At 39.0% G+C, this 21929-nt stretch overlaps 1 protein-coding gene across 1 annotated transcript in view; it reads left to right on the forward strand.

Moving 5' to 3' along the window:
• Positions 1-9582: 9582 nt before the first annotated feature.
• The window catches only part of dlgap2a (discs, large homolog-associated protein 2a), a gene marked incomplete at its 3' end in the record, with an annotated part of 177501 nt that continues 165154 nt past the window's right edge, over positions 9583-21929 (forward strand). The window contains exon 1 of the mRNA XM_079262003.1: positions 9583-9628. Within this exon, the coding sequence (XP_079118129.1) occupies positions 9598-9628 (31 nt within the window). The 5' untranslated portion in view covers positions 9583-9597. The remainder of the gene's footprint in view (positions 9629-21929) is intronic.

Consider the following 21929-nt stretch of genomic DNA (forward strand, 5'->3'; position numbering starts at 1 on the left):
GCTGGATGGTCCGTTTGTTTTCCCACTGTCAGGGCAGCGTCTTTGGTCTGCACTGCAGTGCTATAATGCATGTCCACAGTTACAGTCCATACTGTCTTGACCAAAGTGTGAATGCTCTCTTAGAGCTTTGATTTTGTCTAATTGTGCTCAAAATTAAACATACCTGCATTTTAAAAAGTCAGACTTTGGTTGGACAAACAGTTTCACCTCTAGAGGGACATTGTCCAAGAAGTCAGTCATGGAAAAGAAAAATGAAATTTACAGCAAAACTTAAAGCAGCAGAATTTTTACCAGAAAAGCAAACATCTCATATTTAACAAAAACTGACTAAACCAAAGAGTGATTTTAAAAATCTGAGGTGGATTTAGAAAACAATCTTTTTTTTTTGCCGTACAGTTTTGTTCTAATCTCGTGAAGCGGGAGAGCTCATTGTTTGCTTCGTTCTGTTCAGTGTACTGTGTGATTTCTGTCATCTTACAGGCTGACTCACATGCTGCCTGCTTTCCATTTCCAATCTATTCTAAAAGTCCTAAATGTAAGGCATATTGGCTGGCAGGCTGCTCACATAGGCTGATCTGGAAGGGCTCTCAGCTTCGTGTTTTCCTCCTTCATTTAGAAGAATTTCTAGATCTGACACATTGGGGTAAATTCCACACATTAACTATGCCTTAAAATGTGTTTAGACAACAGTTTAGTTTAAACAATGAAATATTGCATTTTATGAATGTGAATAATGAGAGTAATGTTTTAAAATGATACACAATTTGATCTTAAAACTCCTATAAACCTTTATATAACTGTGAAGTATTTCTAAACTGAGCAAAATGCCTATTTATACTCCAATATGATGCTTTTATCCTTAATATAGAATCAGTGGAGGATCTACAGAATGAAGCTACTGTATTCACTTTTAAACATGTACATTTATGTGTTTGTATGCTACTATTTCAAGATAATTAAGTGCTAACACTACAGTGTTAATTCAGTTCAATGAGGTCTGAGTTGGATGTGTCATTCACCTCAGCTTCATTACACCAAGAGGCATCTCGTAATCTATTTTCTCTGCTGGTGTGTCATGTCACCTTTAGTAGCTGCGAGGATGAATGCTCAATCTGTACACTACGGCATTTCGCTGCTTGAATGGACAGGAAGGAAGCAGACAGCTCTCAGGTAGACAGGAATAGCTTTGAAAAGCTCTGTAGTTACTAAACTTCCTGTTCATCCTCTGAGATCTCCATTAGCTCTCCAAGTGGTGCACTCTACCCCTCAGCAGTAGGCAGCAAGATATCCCATTATGCACTGCCACTTGTGATAATTGCCTGTACCCCGCAGATGGAGTATTTAGAAATGACTTGCAAGCCCACAGTGAATGTGTGTGTGTGTGTGTGTGTTTCTGTTTAAATGGCTGGTATGTAGATGGGTTTTGTTTTATCAATATCCTGGAAGACCTCTGGGATAGTAGCGGTCCCATTGCGGCATGGTCAAATAAGGCTGCGATGCCTCATGCATCAATTCACTTCAACCAGTAGATGAATGTGGACACTGGGGCTGAACCTGTTTGAAGACATTCAGAACAAAGACTGCATAACCAGGTTGTCAAAAGGCCAGGCATAACCCAGTCTCAACCAAAAATAGTAAAACAGGAAAGTTTGTACTTGTACTTGTAGTGGTTACCACCGTGGCCTCACAGTAAGCAAGTCACTGGTTCGAGTTTTGGCTGGGGGGGGGTTCAAATGATGGCCTTTCTGGCTTTCTCTCATAATCCAAAGACATACGTGTTAGGTTAATTGGTCACTCTAAATTCTCCCTAGTTCAATATGTGGTTGTTTGTCTCTTAATATTGGCCCTGTGCCCAGGGTGTACCCTGCCTCTCGCCTGCTAACTGCCCTCCCGCAACCCTAATGAATGAATGACTGAAATGAATGCATCACGTCATAAGAGCTGTAACCAGTGAGCATCAAACTGTAGTTTTCACACCGTATCCATGTACGTACCTTTACCTGAACATGCTTTAATTCCTATTCGAATGATGTGCTTTTAACTCCGCGCCACAGCCTTTGGTGCATGGCAGTGACGATGAAAAGTAACTGTTGAAGTAGAAAAATTAAAGTTTTTGGAAAAGTTGTGCAAGAACAGATTTGGACATAATCCCTTCCTTTATGTCAGGAGTTCAAAACCCTTCACCTTGCTCGTTTTTATTCTGGGGTCTCTTGTGCTTACACCCTAGGTTTTTACACTGGTCAAAAGTTCAAATTGTGAAATGAAATGGAAAAAAAGGTATGATGATAATGTATAATTTATTATCAGCTGATGTCTTGTTCCTGAGGGTGAGGCCTGCTGGCAGGAATGACCTCCTGTACCTTTCTATCTTGCAGTGAACCTGCAGTGGTATCTCACTGAACACGATGCTGTTTCACCTCGTTCTTTACCTGGTAAAATGTTTGAGGACGAACTGTCATTTGCACACATGACATGGCCTGGTTGTGCGGGAGATGTGAAGAGTTGTGCGTCATGTTCAGCAACATTCTTTTCCTGACAATCAACTCCAGCAACTCCGGCGTTGTCATCATTACACAGCAGCTCTCTTCATCTGGCGTCTGGTTCTGATGCAGCCATGCCAACGAATGACTGAAAAGCTGATTGCACTTTCCACGTCAGACTTACATAAGATGTGTTCTGTCCCTTTCTGACAGAACTGAAGGACATTATATTCCTCCACTGCTGTAAAATGTGCTTTGTTTACTCTTGTTACTCCTGAAATCAACTATCATCTCTTTTGTTTTTATTTGTGTTTAAGATGAGATGATTGTTTCAGTACCATCTAACAACTTCACCACAGTTCTCTGTACTGAGCTTCTTGTCCATCACTGATACATCCCACATCTGCAGAGTAATCAGAGTATTTCTGCAGATGACAGGACTCAGAGATATATTGGAAGTCTGAGGAGTCAAGTGTGAAGAAAAAAAATCTCTTGAGAAATTTCAAGCCCATTACAACAAGCAAACATCATGGTCCCTAAAGTTGTTTACTTGTTTATTAAGATGAACCATAAGGGGTGTTTAAGGATGTGAGATGTTAGTTGGTTTGTATTTAATTCTGATGGATGAGATGGTTTAGGTACTGGAACAAGGCAGGATGTGTTCCACAGCACAGAAACCTTTTTCTGGCTCAGGCTGGTGCTGAAGAGATGTTGAAGAATCCAACATAGTTGCTCTGAACAGGTTTTCAGAACCCTGGAACTGACACCATCTGGACCGGCAGCCTTGTTCCAGTTCAGTAGTTGCTTCTGGTAGTGGAGAACGGAGATGGGAAATCCTGGCTGGTGTCTCCCTCTGCAAAGCAAAGTTTAACACTATATCAGGGGAATGCAATGTAAAGTGACTAAGAGGGAATGCAAAGTTCTGTAACTAACCAAGACTCGTTCAATCGAACTATTAGCTTTTATAAGTACACTTTATGTGCACATGGGTTTATGCATACGTTCAGTTATGAAGGCTATATTTTACCCTCACTCTCCAGTCTCATGAGACAGCCTCCATCAGGCATTAGACAAAACAACTTAGCAGTCTAATGGATTTTTGTTATAAAAGTAATCAGTACTGTTACATCTGTGGCCATTTTCAGAGAGTTTATGAGACAGGAAAAAAAAGTTTCCTCACAGACTCAAATGGTGTGTGACTCATCTGGTTCATCTCAGTTAATGAGCATGCTTTTGCTTGTTTCTCTCTTCTCCTGCATCTGCCTCAACCGTCTGTGTGAGAGTGCTCTAAAACTCTGAAGTACACCTCTGCAAATGGATCCAGGACTGTTTGTTGGAAACGTCTATGTTTAACTAGAAACCATGTCTGTAAGAAAACAGAAAAAGGTTTACATTATTAAAGTTTCATATTCCACTTAAACCTACAAACACATAATATAATATTTTTTATGGGGTACGTTATTCAGAAGGAGCCTGGTGTTGACAGTAAATAGTCACACTGGTGTATTATATTACATGTTTTCACATATTATCTGGATCCATCACATATTAATAATTCATATCTGCAATGCAGAACACAGCCAAAAGAAGAGGTGTGATTCTCTTTGTTTATAACGTAAAAATAAACAATCAGGAAGCCGAAGCAAGTTTCGGTCAAGTTGAGACTTTGAAGGTCACAAAACCTGCTCATAAATCATTAGGAGATTGAATAAGAAATCTCTATAAAATTGTCAGGAAGATCTGATAAACTCTAAAATAATGCAGCCTTACAAAAAGAAATCACGATTAAAATATGAAATCTGTTGCATTTTTGAAAAAAGAAGGAGAGGCTGGCAAATGGACTAATGAAGTTAAACCAAAACTTTTTGGCTACAAAGAGCAAAAGTACATTTAGAGAATAAAAAGGGTAAGATGAAAAGAACACCTCTCCAACTTCTAAGCGGATCGATTGGACTTTGAGCTCGTATTGCTGCCAGAGGCGAATGGAACATTTCACTGGTGCAGGGAAAATGGGTTCTAATTAGAGATCTACGTATATGGATGCAAACATAACGCCCTTTTAAAAAAAAAAAAAAAAATGGTGCAGTATGACATCTACACAAGAATAATTACCTTTAACACACACATTTTAATGTGGAACTTTTCCAGACACACGCTGAAGGTTGGCATTAGGCTTCATTTGGGGGGGCTTTTTTAATTTCTGCTTTGAACCGCTTTCCTTTTTTTCTCATTTAAAAAGTGTTAGGGATGTAAATAAAGAATAGTAAAAAAATAAATGAGTAAATAAAGTTTCTTATATCTGTCATGAGGTGAACAATGAGGTACATCTTAGACAGATTGGCATCTTGAATCCCCATTTAACTCAACATTGCGTGTTTGGATAGTGGATACCATAACCAGATCATCTGAACAAAACCTAAACAGGTGCAGAGAGCAGATGCATAATACTAACAACAACAACAACAACAACAACAACAACAACAACAACAACAAAAAAGGAATATTGTAATAATTAGGAACTTCACATGATGCAGCAGTGGTCACAACGACACAGCGATGGCATTTTTTTAGACTTATGATTTGTGAAATTGTGCCATGTTTTAACTGACCTGCTGGTAACAATGTTTACAACGTGTCAGGAACTTGATCACATCAATCTTCATGTGACTAATACTGGCACAAAATAAAGCAATTTAATGAAACTGTGAATGCTGCTCGAATTATCTGTCAGGAATATAAACCCAAAGCTGTCTGTGGATGATGTTTACTTTTCAGATTTTTTTTCCATTTTGTGTTTCTTGTAACAGGCAAAATAAATAGTTTCATAACCATAGAACTTAAAAGTCCAGCCTTAGACGCTTTTAAAGCGTAAATGAGAGGTGAGCGACAGACCGTCCCTGGCAGCTCATTTTCCACACTCCCAAAGCACAAGTCTCTGCCAGCCAGCAGCATCAGTTATATCTGTACGTCATGGTTGGTGTTTGATAGATTACAAACCAACTTGTGTGTCGTCATCTCTGCAGAACATTCAGTTCGTGTGTGCTCATCAGCTTTTTTTATGCTTCTTGGCTGATTAGCATTTTGATGGCAGACCTGGATGACAGAGCAGTACAGGAGAAAATATGTAAAAAAAAAAAAAAAAATGTAGCGACAACAATAAATGTAATTTCTTTTGATAAATTGCATGGAAGCACATGCAAGGTACTTTCAGAAGAAAATTGACTAATTCTGCTCTGAGTGAAATGATTTGACTATATTCAAAGAAACTGAGCAAATCTTCTGGTCAGGTTTTGTTTTAGAAATGCAACACAAGAGGCGTACAAATCATAGCGATGCTCGTGAAGAGTAAGAGGTTGCAGAAACAAAATTCAGTTTACTTATTATTTCACAGCTGTTGTTCTATAAAGTGCAAACAACAAGCAGCCTTATGCAAGGAGTACTGCATCGTTAGATTGGATTTAAAATCCAACTTCTGATGGTGTGTAAATGTGTGTGTATTTGTAGCAAGCTGCTGCAAAGATGATGGTGTGTGCAGAGAAATGCATCCCCACCAACTTCATGGAGCCATTAGACATGATTGAGGGCATTTCTTTTTGTATGAATTCATACAGTCTTCATCATCCTGTCAGACTTCTATCAGTTTTGCATTAAGGCCTTCAGATATCTTTCACTTATCTGATTACTTTCACTCTGAAACCACCAAGCTGTTTTATGCTTGCCTTGTCACACACATTGCATGTTTTTCAGAGTTGTGTGTGTGTGTATCAGATTGTACTTACGGTTTTTTCTGTCATGATCCAGATATGCAGTATAAGTTTTTTCAGTCCAAACATCTGCATCCTGGATCAAGTTGTCATTCTTAAATTAGATATGAGTGTAAGAGTATTGGGTTTACAATGGTGACCAGTCCTTCCCTTGTAGCAGCTGGGACAGGCAAAGTGAAGTGGGAATGGAAAAAGGATGTTGAGTATAAAACCAATATTGATCATAACATTAAGGGAATTCTAGTCAGAGAAACATGCAGTTTATTGATGTTTGATGTAAAATCCTTTTGAGATGCATGATTTTCCCTCTTGACAGTTAATGAATGAAATTCCAGGTTTGACCATGAATGAAGCCATTATGAATAAAGGTGTTGGGTAGAGAAGAGAGTTAGCTTTCTAAAACTAACTCTTCTGTATTCTGTACAGAACCAATTTCTTTATAGAGCAAAAACGATACAAAAAAAGACAAAAGCATTTCTTAAAGCAGCTTGTAAAAAAGATTAAAAACACAAACAGAAGCTTGTAGATAGATGCAGAATATTGACATTAAGCCCCATTCTTACAATGTAACGTCCTCAAATCTGGTGGGTATTCTTTCTTTAGAAGATATACCAAACTCTCCTTGTACGCCAAATATTTCTCAGTCTCTGAATAAAGCAGAGACATGAAATAAGAACAATTAAAGAGCTTCCATAAGAGGTTATTATAGTTAGATTCCATGTCCTTTTGTTGTCATCTAACTCTGCAGTGGCTCCATGTCAGTTTTCTACCCAAATCCTGAGAGGACAATATCTGTTCCTCAGAGTGAACTCTAAGGGACAGAAACCGCTGTGGAGGTAATCCCTCAGTTTGTGTGTCAAGGCCCTGAGAATGCCGACTACCACTAGCAGCACTGTCGCTGCATCTTTTCAGTGTCTTCCTTCAGCTCTTGGTATTTTTCAATGTTCTCGTCTTGTGTTCCTTCTTGGGATTACCACATCCATTACTTCTCCCATGTTCTGTAGTTTTGTTTGTGGACTACCACAACCCAGACAGCAGACACATTTGGGCCTGCTCTGGACTACTTTAGGCTCTTATGCCTCAGTTATGATGCACATGTCCAGGTGTAAGCTGCTGTTTGGACATGCATCACAGAGGGTGTCAAATGGGCCAGAAGTGGTTCAAGTATGAGAAGCTCATCTGGACTTGCTATACTTGTGGACCACTTATGGTGACTGTGGTTTTGGCGCCCAAACTTGAAGAAGACGTGGCCAAAAATGGGCCAAACAAATCTGCAGATGTGGGCTATATTTTGGGCCAAACTTTAAATTTTTTTTGCCATCTGGGAATGTAAAGTTTGTTTACCATCATCAGTTTACCAAGTCTGGATCTGGAAGTGTCACTGGATCTTGGCTCAGACATTCCCCACCAGTTCCAGAGAAATCTACAGGTGTTGGAGTAGTTAGGATAGTGAGGGTCAGTTCTAAACTCTGTTGTCTTAGTTTTTAAGTAACTACATGATAAATATTTCACATGATTTTTCAAATCCTTCCACGACTCCAGTCATTTAAAAAGTTGCTAATAAAAATACTTTATGTTGACTTTGAAAATGAAAGCGGATGGTAAAATCATATGTCCTCCAGCCTCCTCTCTTGTATGACTGATGTAGTTTCCTGGATTTCCTTGAGAGATGAGCCAGTTAAACTTTTTTTTTTTTTTTCCTTTTCATATCTGCTCTTTACTTTCGTTCCAAGAGCGACTCTTTAATTAAAAGGGATGCTTATCTAATGTTTCTTATTCAGTCCATGAGAGAAGTGAAATAACTTTGACAGAGGCGCCTGAGATAACCAGAAAAGTGCAAATGCGAAGAAATGTTAACTTTATTAAGACTGAAAACAAGAAGTTGAGAGAAAAGAGAAGAAATCTGTCTTTATGATAGAAGTTTAATCATTTTGGACTGCTGTGAGCCTGTCAGTCAGATGCAAGGACAAAACGGTTTTATTAGCACCTACTGAGCTCCCCCCACTCATTCCCCATCTTTGTCTTGGTTCTTGGGGATCGTTTCATGTAAAGGTCTTGCGTATTTGTTCCTTCTGAACGCTAATAATGAAATTCAGTCTCACAGCAAAACTGTTATCATAGAAAGAAATGAAAGGCGAGTATTCTGTTTTGATCTTCAGGTCTGCGGGAGATGATTTTGTAATGTTTCCAGAGCATGGCTGATGGTGCAACGTGTTTGAAGCTCAGCTTTAACTGCAGATCAGTCAGATTTTTAGTGAACACACCTCACAGAGTAGATTGTTGGCATGCATTATTGATCAGTGTGACCACCTCAGGCCTGTAAGTAGTCCAATAATTGGTTGTTGTGTTTCAGCTACAACTCCCTGCCATAACAAAGCTGCTGATGAAGCAAAGAGAGCTTCTGAAATTGCCAGCTTGTCTTTGCTGCGAGCCGAGCGGTATTTTATCTTGGTACTTTTATAAAGAGTGTCGTATTTGCCATCACGTGTCATTTCACCCACCTTTGACTGTTTGTAGACTGAATCCGAGATAGAAAGTTGAAAATTAACCTTCCAGGCACACAACCACTCCACTGCCATCATTTAGTGCTCCACTGCTCTGATCACAGCGTAAATGAAAGGTCTTAGATAAATGTGGAAGCGGCTGCTTTTGATGCAAATGGTGCCAGGAATGAGTATCGGTAGCTGATCTGTTAAATGAGGGTCTCACTCTGCCTCAGTGCATTCCCTCAGAGCTCTGACTTATTTATCTTCTTGGAGCTGCTGTGATATTAACATCTTTTCCCATCTTTCTATCTTCTTCTCCTGCCACCCCCACCCTACCCATACCCCCACCCGGCCCCCTTGTTTCCTGGAAGGTGTTGCCAAGCATACTGCAGAAGCATTGCTGCATCTTACCAGACGGGAACGCAGGTAAGGACTGAATAAAGGACTTCTCCCCACTAAACACACCGGTCACACACAGTCCTGAGACAGAAGCAGAGAGGTAGACTGTGAGAGTAACGAGTGGGCAGGGATGCTGGGGAATGGATACTCACAGTTGCCTGTTCACTGTTTTTGTCTGTTATGTGAGGTCATCCTGTCTCCTCTTCACTGATGTTTCTCGCATAGTTTGACATTTCCCCGACTGTCTTAAACGCACAGAAGATAATTTCATCTCATCATTCTGACCATTAGCTGTGCTTTTGGTGCCACTCTGCAAAGTTACCTCTGGCAAAATGAACATCTCTCCGAATGGCCTGAAATAAGATGGGGTGCTCATGCCAGAGGGAGGGGGAAAACTGGGAGCAGTAATTTCAGACTTGTGATGATGACAGGCTTCTTCACATTGTTGCAGGTGTGAAGAGGTTGCTGATGAAATTGAAGAGCAGGGAGATATATTCAGGTACCTGGCCGCAGTCCTCTTAATAACTTCATGTGTGTCTCCTTTTAGTTCTCTGACCTCTTGACTGTACTGAGACTGCATGCATGGGCTCACACACTGTCCATCCCACTAACAAAGCTTCAGTAACTCTGCTCTGAGATATTTCTTGGCCTCGCTTCCATTGTGTTATCCTAATAATACCAGTTTCTACATCAAACTTTGAGCTCCTTTACGCGTCAGAGCATTTCTCAAAAGCAAACAGCACAAGCTGAACAGGTGTGAAAACACATGAAGTATAGAAAGTGCAGCAACCTTGGGAGTAATAAGAGACTTTGAAACTTCTCACAAGTTTTAGGTTGGACTCTTGAAACTAGCATGTCACATGTGATGTCTGGAAGTCAACTGATGAATGTTTGTTGGGACATTCACAGACCAGGAACTTGGAAGTATGGAAGGTAAAATCTGACTCACTATTTGAATACTGAAACAAAGGTTGCCAGATTTGAGGGACTTCCTGCTTTTTAACAGTTCTCAGTGCGTAAAATTCTTTTTTTTTTTTTTTTTTTTTTAAACAAGACTTAACTTTTTCCACCATTGTTACGACCCAAACTCCGCTAGGGCAACTGAGCCGAACAAAAGAAAGATCTGTGGCAAGGTGTTCACATGGACCAACATAGATTTCTTGTTCAATTTGGGAGTTGAGGCAGGAACAGGCCAGAAATGGCAATATGGTAGGAATGAGCTGGGGCGTAAGGATGCAGCTTGAAACCACAAAAGGCCTCAAAATATCAAAACCAAAAGGAAAACAGGCATATAAAGCGTTTTTCCCCCAAACAAAAGCAGCACCGGTTTAACCATAAAAAAAGAAAAAACTAAAAAAAAACAAAAACTAACAGAGGTAACCCTACTGGTATCACACCCACAAACAACAAGATTTCAGAACTACACAAGAGAAAACAATGTTGCTCTATCAATGTCCACGGGAAATACAAAAGGTCCAAGTCCAAACACCAACGCAAGCTTAGGGTAGACCACTACAGAGCCAGTGGTTGCTGCTGAGTGAAGGACTCCAGGTGTCTTTTAAGTCCCGGCCATTAGTGGAATCAGCTGCGATTGGAGCTTCAATTATCCAATGAGCAGGGAGGAGATGAGCATGTGATGAGTAGGACCAATCCCAGCCAGGAGGCAGCAAACAGAGCTTTGAAGGAGCAAGTGATTCCAGGTGAAGGCTATCAGAATTAGCAGGCAGCCGTAACAACCATGATGAGTCGTTGGGTGTTTCTCAATTCAGGGTTTGCACACCTCCAAGTGCGGATTTGTCATGCGTCTTAGCGGTGCTATATATAGATATCTGAAACTCCGAAGCTTTTTCCATGGATGTTTTGGTTCACACTTGTCTTGGAGGGTAAACTGCATATTTATTGATAACATTTGCATCTCTGTGTGTGTACAATAGGCGACTTTGCCAAAGTAAGCGTGCGAATGCAAAGTTGGCAGCAATATTTTGTTGGGCTAAACTTGTTTACATATCCCATTTCATTCTGAAAAATATCTTTATCCTGATAGATTGCCGTGTCAGGAAGACACGGTGCATGGCGCTTCCCATGTCAGGAAGACACGGTGCATGGCGCTTTTCTTGAGTACTCAGCAGTGGTGCATCCACAAATGTCTGATTCTGTCAAAACACTTCCATCAAAGTTTATCGATCTCCTCTGAGCAGCATTTTTCATCTAAAATTTAGTCGTGGGTATTGCAAAGAATGGTCTACCTTGGCATCCTGTTACCATGGCAACACAGCCTGCGGCATGCGTAGATGCAAAGTCTGCATTTGATCCATTCGTTTGACACATTACTGCTCTGTAGTGATTTGATGATGCTAGATTTGTTCATACTGAACAGATGGTATATTATGACGCTGGCATTTGATTTTGGGAAGTTGCAAGTAGTGTTGACTGTGGGCTGCATCTGCCTGATGATTGACATGAGGAGACATTCAGGGTAAAGTGGAGTTAAAGAGAAGAACACACAGATTTAGAAAGTAATGGCCATGAAATATTTTGTTTTCCTTATGATGAGTATCATAAGGACACTGCATTGCATGTTTGTTTGTGTGTTTAAGGGCTTTTCTTTAGTAATACTTTGAATTAGGGCTCCCTCTCCTGGACGGTTTCACGGTTTCTACCAATGCATCTTCTCAGAAACTTCTCTCATGTGTCTTCTGCTTCTGTTTTTTGGTTTGAAAGCCTGTGGAAATAAATAGAGAGATGAAGATTATCCTAATTTTCCTCATTCAGTTTTAGCAGAATTTCCCTCTTTTCCTAATAGACTCCATATTCAGACCCTCTTGTGCTTATGAGCACTCTGCACATCTATGCTTCTCATTCAAAGACTTTTCCTATTTATAGACATTAATTAGTGTGCGAATATTTCACCATTCTCTTGCTATTTTTCATGTCCATGCTGAATTTTTTGCATCCTATTATCATCTCTTACTGTGCCCGAGTCAAAGCATTCTTGCCATATTCTGCTCTAATATTCTGGAAGAAAAAATAAACTAGCAATTTCCACACATCCAATTCACTAAAGCCTCCGCTTTGAGTTTAGTGTGCTAGAACATGATGATAGTGAGCACATGTTCACAGCCACTGAATTAATAGGATGGTGGTTTTGTTGCAGAGAGCAAGTAGATTAGCATTTTTCATTGCTCGTGTAGTTTTAAATGAAGTGTAAGAGTGCTATTAAGGGGCATGTAGCTGCATACTGTGAACCCTTTCTACTGACCTTTGAATAAGTGCAAGCTTCTGTTTTGCATTCATAGCCTTTTACATATCGATTCATGTTTCCCTTTGAGCCTCATAACCACCTCTAACAATGTAACACCCATGCAAATGCACACATTTTTCACCATGCCTCCATATTTATTTCTGTTTCCTGTGGTGAAAATCTGTGTTATTGTTTATCTTTTTGCTTTAACTCCAGTTCCAAAAAAGTTAGGAAGCTTTGTGAAATATAAACAAAACCTAAATGCAGTTTGTTTCCAAATTTCATATCAACATTTTTCTTTAGAACACAGCGTCCAAAAGCTGGACTGCTTACAGACCAGTCCACCATCTGGACTCTTCTATGACAAAGCCATGTTGTATTCAGAGTTCCAGTAAGTGGTTTAGCATTGCATTGCTAAAGTATACAAGACCAATGCTTTATTTTATTTATCTTTATTATTCACTGATATTTCCTAACTTACAGTACTGTGTAGAGGTCTGGAGCAATAATTATAAAACCTCACTTCACTCACTATTAATCCTACAAAAAAGGGCAGTTTGTGTTATACATAAAGCTGGTTATTTAGATCATACAAATTCTTTGTTTTTACAGTCTAAGTTACTAAAACTCCAGGATCTGGTTAATTATCATACAGCACAACTTATTGTTAAGGCTAGCAGGAACTTATTACCACACCATGTACAAAAACCTTTTAGTCAGAGAGATGGGGGGGGTACAGATTGTGAGGGAACATCACTAAGTCATTATACAAAGACATGATAATTGAAGAGTACCGAAATATTACAGAATGAAACATATTACATACACTGAGTAGTTCTGTTATTATTGTTGACATAAATGTTGCTATTGTTTTCTTATTGTTATTGGTATTATGACTGCATTGTTCTATTACTGTAACTGCTTATTGTATACATATAGATTATGACATATAAAGGATATTGTTATTATTGTTATTTTTATTTAAGTATTAATAATATATTGGGTTGCTACTGTTGTATTACTATGGGTTAATATTGTTTTTTTTTTATATTGTATTGCTCATCACTGGGGTGGGATTGCATATTAGCTTATGCTTCTACCCACTCCTTTTGAACATTTTGTCATCTTTTATTTCTATGTTTTGTTTTGGGTTTTTTTGTCTTTTTTTCCTTGTTTTTGTTTTTAGATTTCATTATGTTCAAATAAACTTTTCAATCTCAATCTCAATGCTGTAAGGAAGGGAAATACAGATGTGCAAGTTGCCATTTCCAGCAGGCTCTAATGCACCTTCATACCAACAGAGCAGAACATTTTTCAACTGAGCACTAATCACAAGCCATATGTTCCATTTTTGTTTTGGTTTAGAGGACCCAAAATGTGTGATCTCATATTTTGATTTATATAAACACAGAAAACTTTGCCTCAGTCAATTTTAAATGAGCTTTGGCCCAGAGAAGATAGCAGCATGTGTGGCTCATGTTCACATATGGCTTCTTTTTTTGCATAATGGAGCTTTACTTGGAATGGTGGGCGGCATGATGAACTGGGTTCACAGAAAATTATTTCAGAAAGTGTTCCTGGTCTTACAGTAACTTCAGTGATGGAATCCTCCATGTTTTCCAATGCAATGCTGCTTTAAAGCCTGAAGATCACAGGCATCCTGTACTAGTTCCGGTACTGTCTCCAGTGCATGAGGATGTTTCCAGAGTGTCTGCACCTATGTACTGTGTACTGTATATGAGAGCGATCTTGGCAGTTTTACATGGAGGAAACATTCGGTCTGAAATTGTTTCAGAATTTGTAGATGCAGTTTTTACCATGGCAGTATTTGCAAATGAGAAGATGAGGTTGCAGACTTAAAAAAAGCAATGTTTATGCAGCTTTTCTTTTGTTTTTTTTGTTTTTTTTTAACTTTGTTTGACAATATTGCACAGAGCAGTAATCCTACAAAAATGCACAACATTTAGCTTCAGTCTATAATTCCAATATTTATATAAAGAGCTATAGTAAATGAGTCATGACAAAAGTTGGAGTTCATCTTCATCAAGGTCATCAAGGGCAAACAGACTAGGTTCAAGTTAGCATTAATGGAATATCACCTTGCATCTTAAATCATCATTACACCACAATATGATAATTAACCTCATATTGTTGGAACATGTGGATATGATTAAGCCTGATACAGATACCAGGTTTACTAATGCATTGCATAAATGTCAGAAAAACTCCAAATGAAACAGCTGACTATGGATGCAGTTGTAAGTTTTCTGGCCTTAAAGCTTGTTAACTTTGACTCTAATACGGCAGATTTTTCCTAAATTCTAAAAAGTGTCATTTAATTAACTCATTTACTGTTGCAGAAGAGTCTGTCTGAGGACACATTGCCATGGAAACAAACCAGCCTGGAGGACTCTGGGGTTGGAATTTGACGTAGTTAGAAAGCAAGAGAATGTTCTAAAAGATGAAAATCCAAACATAATTATTGGGGAATTGTGTTTTAAAGTCTTCTGAAGAACATCATAGTTGTTGCAACTAAGGGACCTTTTTAGGCTTAATCCTACAAGCTTTCATGATTATTTCTATGTCTAGTGTCTGGAAACTTTCAGATGCGTCCCTGTCCGGAGACAGTGGAAGTCCCTGAACTACAATAGCCTTTAATGGCTCTTCTCTTCCTCACCTTATGGAGCCTGTGTTTGGAGTCACAGCACGTCCATCTTAATGCTCCACATGTCCTGCCTGTGCCTCTCCGTCCCGCCGTGAATCTCTCTGACACAAGAGTGAATCAGCAGCTGCTCTATTAGCTCGCGTAATTAACAGGCGGGCTGTCGCTTTCCCTCCGAGCGTGTCCGTCCTGCTTTTGTAAAAACACACACACACACACACACACATTGCACTTAAAAGCACATGATAAAGACACACAAACAGCTAGTGTACACGTTCGCAATGTGCCCTCCATCCAGCACACTTGATACCAATCTCTAACAAAGCGAGACAGCCAGATAGAGCTTCTCTCCTTCTGATAGCTCTCAGATGCCAACTCTGTGTGCACTTCATGACAGCTCATCAAAAAGACATCCGCAGAGAACAGGAGATACTTTGTTAGGAAATTACATAGCGCTCATGAGATGTTTAGACTGTGTTTGCAGGAAAAGTGAGATAGAAAAGCGAATGTGAGTGAGCTGAGCTCTTTTCTGCTTTCTGCATTTAGTCTGTACATCCTCCTCTGCACCATGAAGGCGTAGTCACCGAACTGTTACGGGAGTGGGCGCCTCCGCAACAAGAATGCTTTCTCCAAACCTCTTTTTCTGTGCATCCACACTTGACTTGCACAAAAATTGATTGTAAACAAATTTGACACAGGCCTAAATGTATGAGAGGGAAACGCCACAATAATTTTTGCACATTCCCCAGGAGGTGTCAGAGACCTCCATGGCAGACAGGCTGGTTTAATGTGCACTGTCTGATCTGAATATTCATGACGTTGTGCTTGTTGTTTTGAAAAAAAGCAATTTCCAGGAAGTTAAGGTGAGCGATGCGTGATATTTCTCTGTGTGTCTCTATTGTTGTGTTAGCCACATTAATCTTGTATGTGTGTGTATAGGCTCATAAGAATATGATCATTTTCAGTATTCAGTGCATATTGATGGCACAGTGTGCGAGGTAGCTACATAGATAGTTGGCTTGTAGGCAGCTGATAATGAAAAAAATGTTTAAAAATAATTACTGACTGGGAATAACAGGCTTTTAAAGGCTGGATTGAAGCTATGGGTGCAGACATGTTAGTGGAATGGTGGATTTCCTGCAGACTTTATAACAATGAAATGTTACTTAGAGATTATACCTTGTAGATAAATTTTCTTCAGCATGTCATGGAACATAAAACCAATCAAAATCATATAAACTGGAAAAAAAAAAAAAATAAAGCAGCAGCGTTTTGTGCTTTAGCTGACATCAATGGTTATTTATATTAGATAAAAAATAGAAAAATAAATAAAAGTGATTGATTAAAGTTACTAAAAGACTTACTAAACGTTTTGTTTTTTTGTTTTTTTCTGGTATGTACTCTATGTTCTCTGCAAGCCACAACTCAAGCCCTGGTTTGTATCTCTGATAAATGTGCAAACCATTAGCCAGAAAAATATGTTCCCATTTCATTTTTTAGAAACCACGGATAAGTGTCATTTCTATATTCCCAGCCAGAGGAGCACACTTCCTCCCTCCACTTGAGGTGAAAAAAATTCAAGGATTTTAAAGAATGAATTTGACAAGAAGTCATGAACTTCTCTATGACTTAAAGTATTTTTGCTTATTGGGAAAAAAAAAAAAAAAAAAAGTTTGTCATTTGTTCTCTGTCAAGCTGATCCCACACACAAACAGTCCATCATAATGTGATCATTTAAATGTATCTGCTTTTTATTTCCACTGCAGCACACTTTAACATCTTGATTTAGAATTTAGATCAGCGCAAATGTTTAAAATTTCCCAATAAAACTGGAAAAAAATTCCTGCATGGATTTTTATTCAGAGGAAAAACTGGCAAACCATCTTATTCATCATGACAATCACAAGCCTTTTATTTAAAGTGTTTGCTTGTGAATTTACCTGCTACTGAACACATTGTCTCTGTTGGACCTTCTGTTCTTTAACTACGACGTGCCAGTCAGGAGCACAGCTGGTCTCTGTGGACTGTCTGTCTCAGCCTGTCCCTGACATAATGAGCAAACTGGGAGCAGGCTTTGATTTAAAACGCTGAGTCACTGTTTCAGCTTGTTCATGAATGGATGAAATATGGTCTCAGGAAGTGGGGAAAAAAATGGGTGGTCCTCACCATTTTGGTTTTTTCATTGCTTTTCTTCCGGCTCCTTGTTGCTATGCTCTTCTTCATCATACACACACACACACACACACACACACACACACACACACTGGAGCACGATGCTGTGCTAATCATCAGACAACCAATTTATCTCTGTTAAAGAAAAACAAAGAGGATTTATTTCAGGAGATGAAAATATGATGAAATTGATGAAAATTTGGAAAAAAAAAAACCCCACATTTTTTTGGTTTCAACCAGAGTTCTGATATTAATTCTTTTTATGCTTATTAGAATTAATACGAATCCAATGTTATATTTCACACGTGCATGTGTAGCGCATACAAAATAGCAAGTGGATGAAAGCAAAAGGAGCATAAGAAATGTAGATGGAAGCTAGAGCCGACTACCTGCATGTTAATACCAGCTGCCTCTGTGGAACAGTTAGATAGAATTGAGGTTTCAAGGTGGCACAAAGGGCTGATTGTTGAATCTTATCTCAAATCTGTATTGAGGCTGACCAGCTAGATAGTCCTAACAAAGTCCGCTACAATCTGTGTGCTTAAAGCCGTGTTGGAATTTCTTCCTTGTCAGATTTGTCCTCACAGGTGCTCTGATGGTTACCGTCATTCAAAACTAATGAACAATAAAGCACTGCAGCAAAAAGACGACCCATCATTGTCCTACATCACACACAACATGCATTATGAAACTGAAGGTGGTTACTCAACAGTCTTTTTATAAGTTCATGAAGGAAAACTTGTTCTGTAACACACATCTAGGAATACAAACAATGTATGGTATGTCAGGTGAGGTTGAGTTTATCTGGAGTCATTGCAGAGTAAAACCTTACACACCCAGCACAGGACCAAAAATGTAAATTCAATACACCTAATATGTATTTCCTCGTCAGGTTGCACACTTGCCAGAGATGTTGTTGGACACCAAGCTTGTGGCAGAAAATTGTGTCACATGATGCACAAGTGTTTATATGTGAGCACTTCCTCACAATACTAAACTACTTGCATACACTCAGAAAATAAAGTGTCTAATAGAAGATCAGCTTTTACACACCAGTACTTACACAGTGATGTCTGAAAACACAGTGACGATATTTGATGATGATCATATTGATCTAGTAGAAGAAACTTGAGATTGGTTCCTAAATTGATCCGTTTACTGAGTACGTTTTATCTTTACTCATTTCCTATCTCCCATGAAATATGCTCTGGATATCCAGCTCAGCATTGATCTGTGCGCAGTCAGAGTGACGGCCCTCAGCCGGTTCCCAAAGTGTCTCATATATGTCAGCCTGCAGCAGAGATGCTGGCCTTGTTCATGTCCAACACCTGGACCCCGGCTGTGGAGGCTTGTGACATGTTTACATTTCGAAAAACATGTTGCCAAGAGGTCAGAAAGTTCCTCTGATTGATACTACTTGCTCCTCGTGTGGAGTTAGCTCCAGCATTCCTGGACCTCCTTCTGAACCTGCACGGCTTCTCTGATATGCAGCTTTCCATCTTTTTACTTTAACTTTGATGCCAAACCATTTTTTTTTTTTGGCTTTGGTCTGATGATCCAGTTCTGCTGAACTGCTGAGAGTTATATCCCTCTATCTGAATATACACACAGTCTTACTCCCAGTTCTCTGGGTGTACATATTAGATTATTAACCAATGAGTGCATATCTTTAAAATAAAATAAAAGCTTACTTTTTTACTCGTCTGACTGCCAAGCAACAAATACCAATTGCTTGACCTTTGAATTTGTTACATGCTGCACCTTTAGGCTGGTGAAAAAAATAAGAAATATGATCAAAATATGATCAGGATCATGCATTTATGTAATTATTTTAAAAGATATATGTTGAATGCATCAGATTTTTACCTCGTTGGTACATAACAGTATTTCTCCCATCCAGCCCTCTCGTTGTGCCCTCTACATCTCCTCCAGCATATGGTGTTGCCATACCAAATGTTCTGAAAACACTTCTCCCACTGCTGCAATTACACTAAAGCAACACCATTCATTTCAGTCCTCATTATTAGCACAGCAGCAATGCTGAATAGATGGCACTCATTTAGCAGCCTGGAGCTCCATGACACCTGACAAGGAGCGTCTTACTGAGCTCCACCTGTTTGTATGAAGATGCTGCAGGCACATGGAGCAACAATGCAAAGTGCTTTTTATTAGTCTTGTATTCATCATTGCTTGTCTCTCCTTGCTGATGTGTGTACACACACTGCCTCTGATGTATAAAAATGAAATGTAAACCCTCCAGCGCCTCAGTGCCTGATTTGTTGACACTGACACTGTCAGACTCTTAAATTCTGAAGAAATAACTCTTAGCATCACGTTTTCACAGAACCATGCGTTTTCTCTGCCTGTCAGCCAGTACCGCTGTCGTTTTGCTTTATGTTTTTTTATTATTTTACTGTGACACATAACAGTTAATGTGTCTGTGACTATATCAGTGCGCTTAGAGAGAAAGGGACATTCACTGTTCTGAGATTAGCCAGTTAGCCGCTTGGTTAGCAACTAGCTGTCCGCAGAAGCTAGCTGTGATTTAATCATCCTGCATCGCAGCCACAACAAATTTCTGACAGGAAGTAAAACAGCAACTTGCTCTGTTCTGCTTTTTATTCTCTGGTGTGGATTATAGAATACAAATGAATGTGAAAATGTTCATATTCGGAGGCAGACAACATGTACACTTTGACTTCTTCACCAGTTAAGTTGACTAAATATGTGACATGAAATGGATTATTTTGCTTTCATTAGTCTAAATAAAATAGTTTTCAATGTCCTGACTGACCAGTGCAGTTGTATTTAGATAATATACAGAGACGTGATGCCAGCAACACATTTTAAATGGTTGAAATACAGGCATGTTATGGAAGAGGAATTTTTTTGGCCATTCTTGATGAATACAAAATTTCTGCTGCTTTACGCTTTTTGTTTCTGAGACTTTTTTTTTTAAAATTTTGTGCCATTCTTTTTGAGATCTTAACTGCAGGTCAGTCATGCACACTGTGATGGAGCCTTGCTGGCGTAAGTCATGCGGAAACAAAGTCTGGCATTGTCTGTCTGAAATTACCACAGGCCTCCTTAGAAAAGACATTCCACAGACTGCTGCATGTCCCTCTCCAGTCAACGGGATCCATGCCGTGTTGGATCATCTGTAACATAACTATGGAACATGTGTTCAGCGATATTCTGTCTGTTTTAAAGAACTTTGTGCACAAAATTTCTGACCCAGTTTAATTGAGTTTCAGGTTATATATATGGATTTAAAAAATGAGTTACCATGGCAATACAGCCCAATAATAAGATTTACTCATCATTGTTTTGTTTTTTTTGTGTATCATTCCTCTCTGTTGTGTTCTCCTGTGTACTACCATCTGCAATGTTCACTCTCTGCTGCCTCCACAGTCTGCCTGATCTCTCTGTCCATAAGGTTTTCCATGCGTTTGTGCACCAAGGCACCTGTCTCCACCATGCAGCCAAACCATGCGGCCCTACAACTTCCTTTGTTCAGCCAAACGCCATTTGCTGGATGTAATTGAATGTGTTTATTCCTAGAGGGATTGACCATTCCTTCGCTGTTCACCCTCAGAAATGATAATTAGAAAAACAGCGAGGAGAATTTGGCACAACATGAATTCCTTTGGCGGATGCTGATAGCTAACTAATAAAAGACATTTCTGGAGCATTTTTTTATTCTCAGGACACAGAATGTGACACATCAGCTCAACTCTCATTGAGGTTATTTTTTTTTTATTGAACTGACTGCATCTGAAAGATGTCCTTACTGTACATTTTTCCTGATGTGTAATCACTTTTCCTTTGACTCTACATAAAGTATTTATTTCTGAAGAAAACAACCTCATCAATTTTTGTTTTTATCCTCATTTCCCCCATGCAAATATGCATTTAGCTTATCCTCTTTTCAAGGTTGCTCTGTTTATTTCAGACTGGACCAACTTCTGGTTTATTTTGTCTGAATTGACTTAATTGTTTCAACAGTGCGGTAGGAGATAAATGGCCAGCATGACCCTCAGTTCTTTAATAATGATGTCTTGTATACCTAGTTGCACCTCTGGCTTGAGTCAGACCTCCAACTGGGCTGATGAAAAAAGATAAGATGTTACAGGCTCATTCCGCATCTCATCAGGATGATTCACTGCTTCGGGATTAAGTGTTGTACATATATGGATTTGTTAGTGTCACTAAGAAAAAGGCCAAATAAGGGAATTAATTGAAACAAGAGAAGATGTGGTTTTAATAGCTTCAATAAACCTATTTAGTCACAAAAAATGTTTTAATGGTCTGTGGTTTGATGATAAGCAGCAACAATGTAGTGTTGACATTATTTCCACTATGATTAATTATCGTGTATAAGAAATGGAAAACTTTCTAATGACGATAAGAAAAAAAAAATTCCTATTATTACTATGATTAACATGAAATAAGCAGCAGAAGAAATACAAACATAGGATTATAGTGAAGATTAAGGTTAGGGGCAAATTATTCGGCTTTTGTGCTGATGACAGAACACAATCAGCAACTTGCCGCCCACATAATTGTATCAGTTTTAAGATAATGACATGTTAGTGATTTGATGGGCTCAGAAGAACATAAAGCTGCACTTGCATTGGGATGCTACATTTTAGTATCATAAAGGCTCATCAGGAAGAAGAGATATTGATAAAGTTATTAGAAAAAGAAGAGGTTCAGTATCATATT

Source organism: Telmatherina bonti (assembly GCF_933228915.1).
Source record: "Telmatherina bonti genome assembly, chromosome: 22".
In the NCBI taxonomy this organism is placed as follows: Eukaryota; Metazoa; Chordata; class Actinopteri; order Atheriniformes; family Telmatherinidae; genus Telmatherina; species Telmatherina bonti.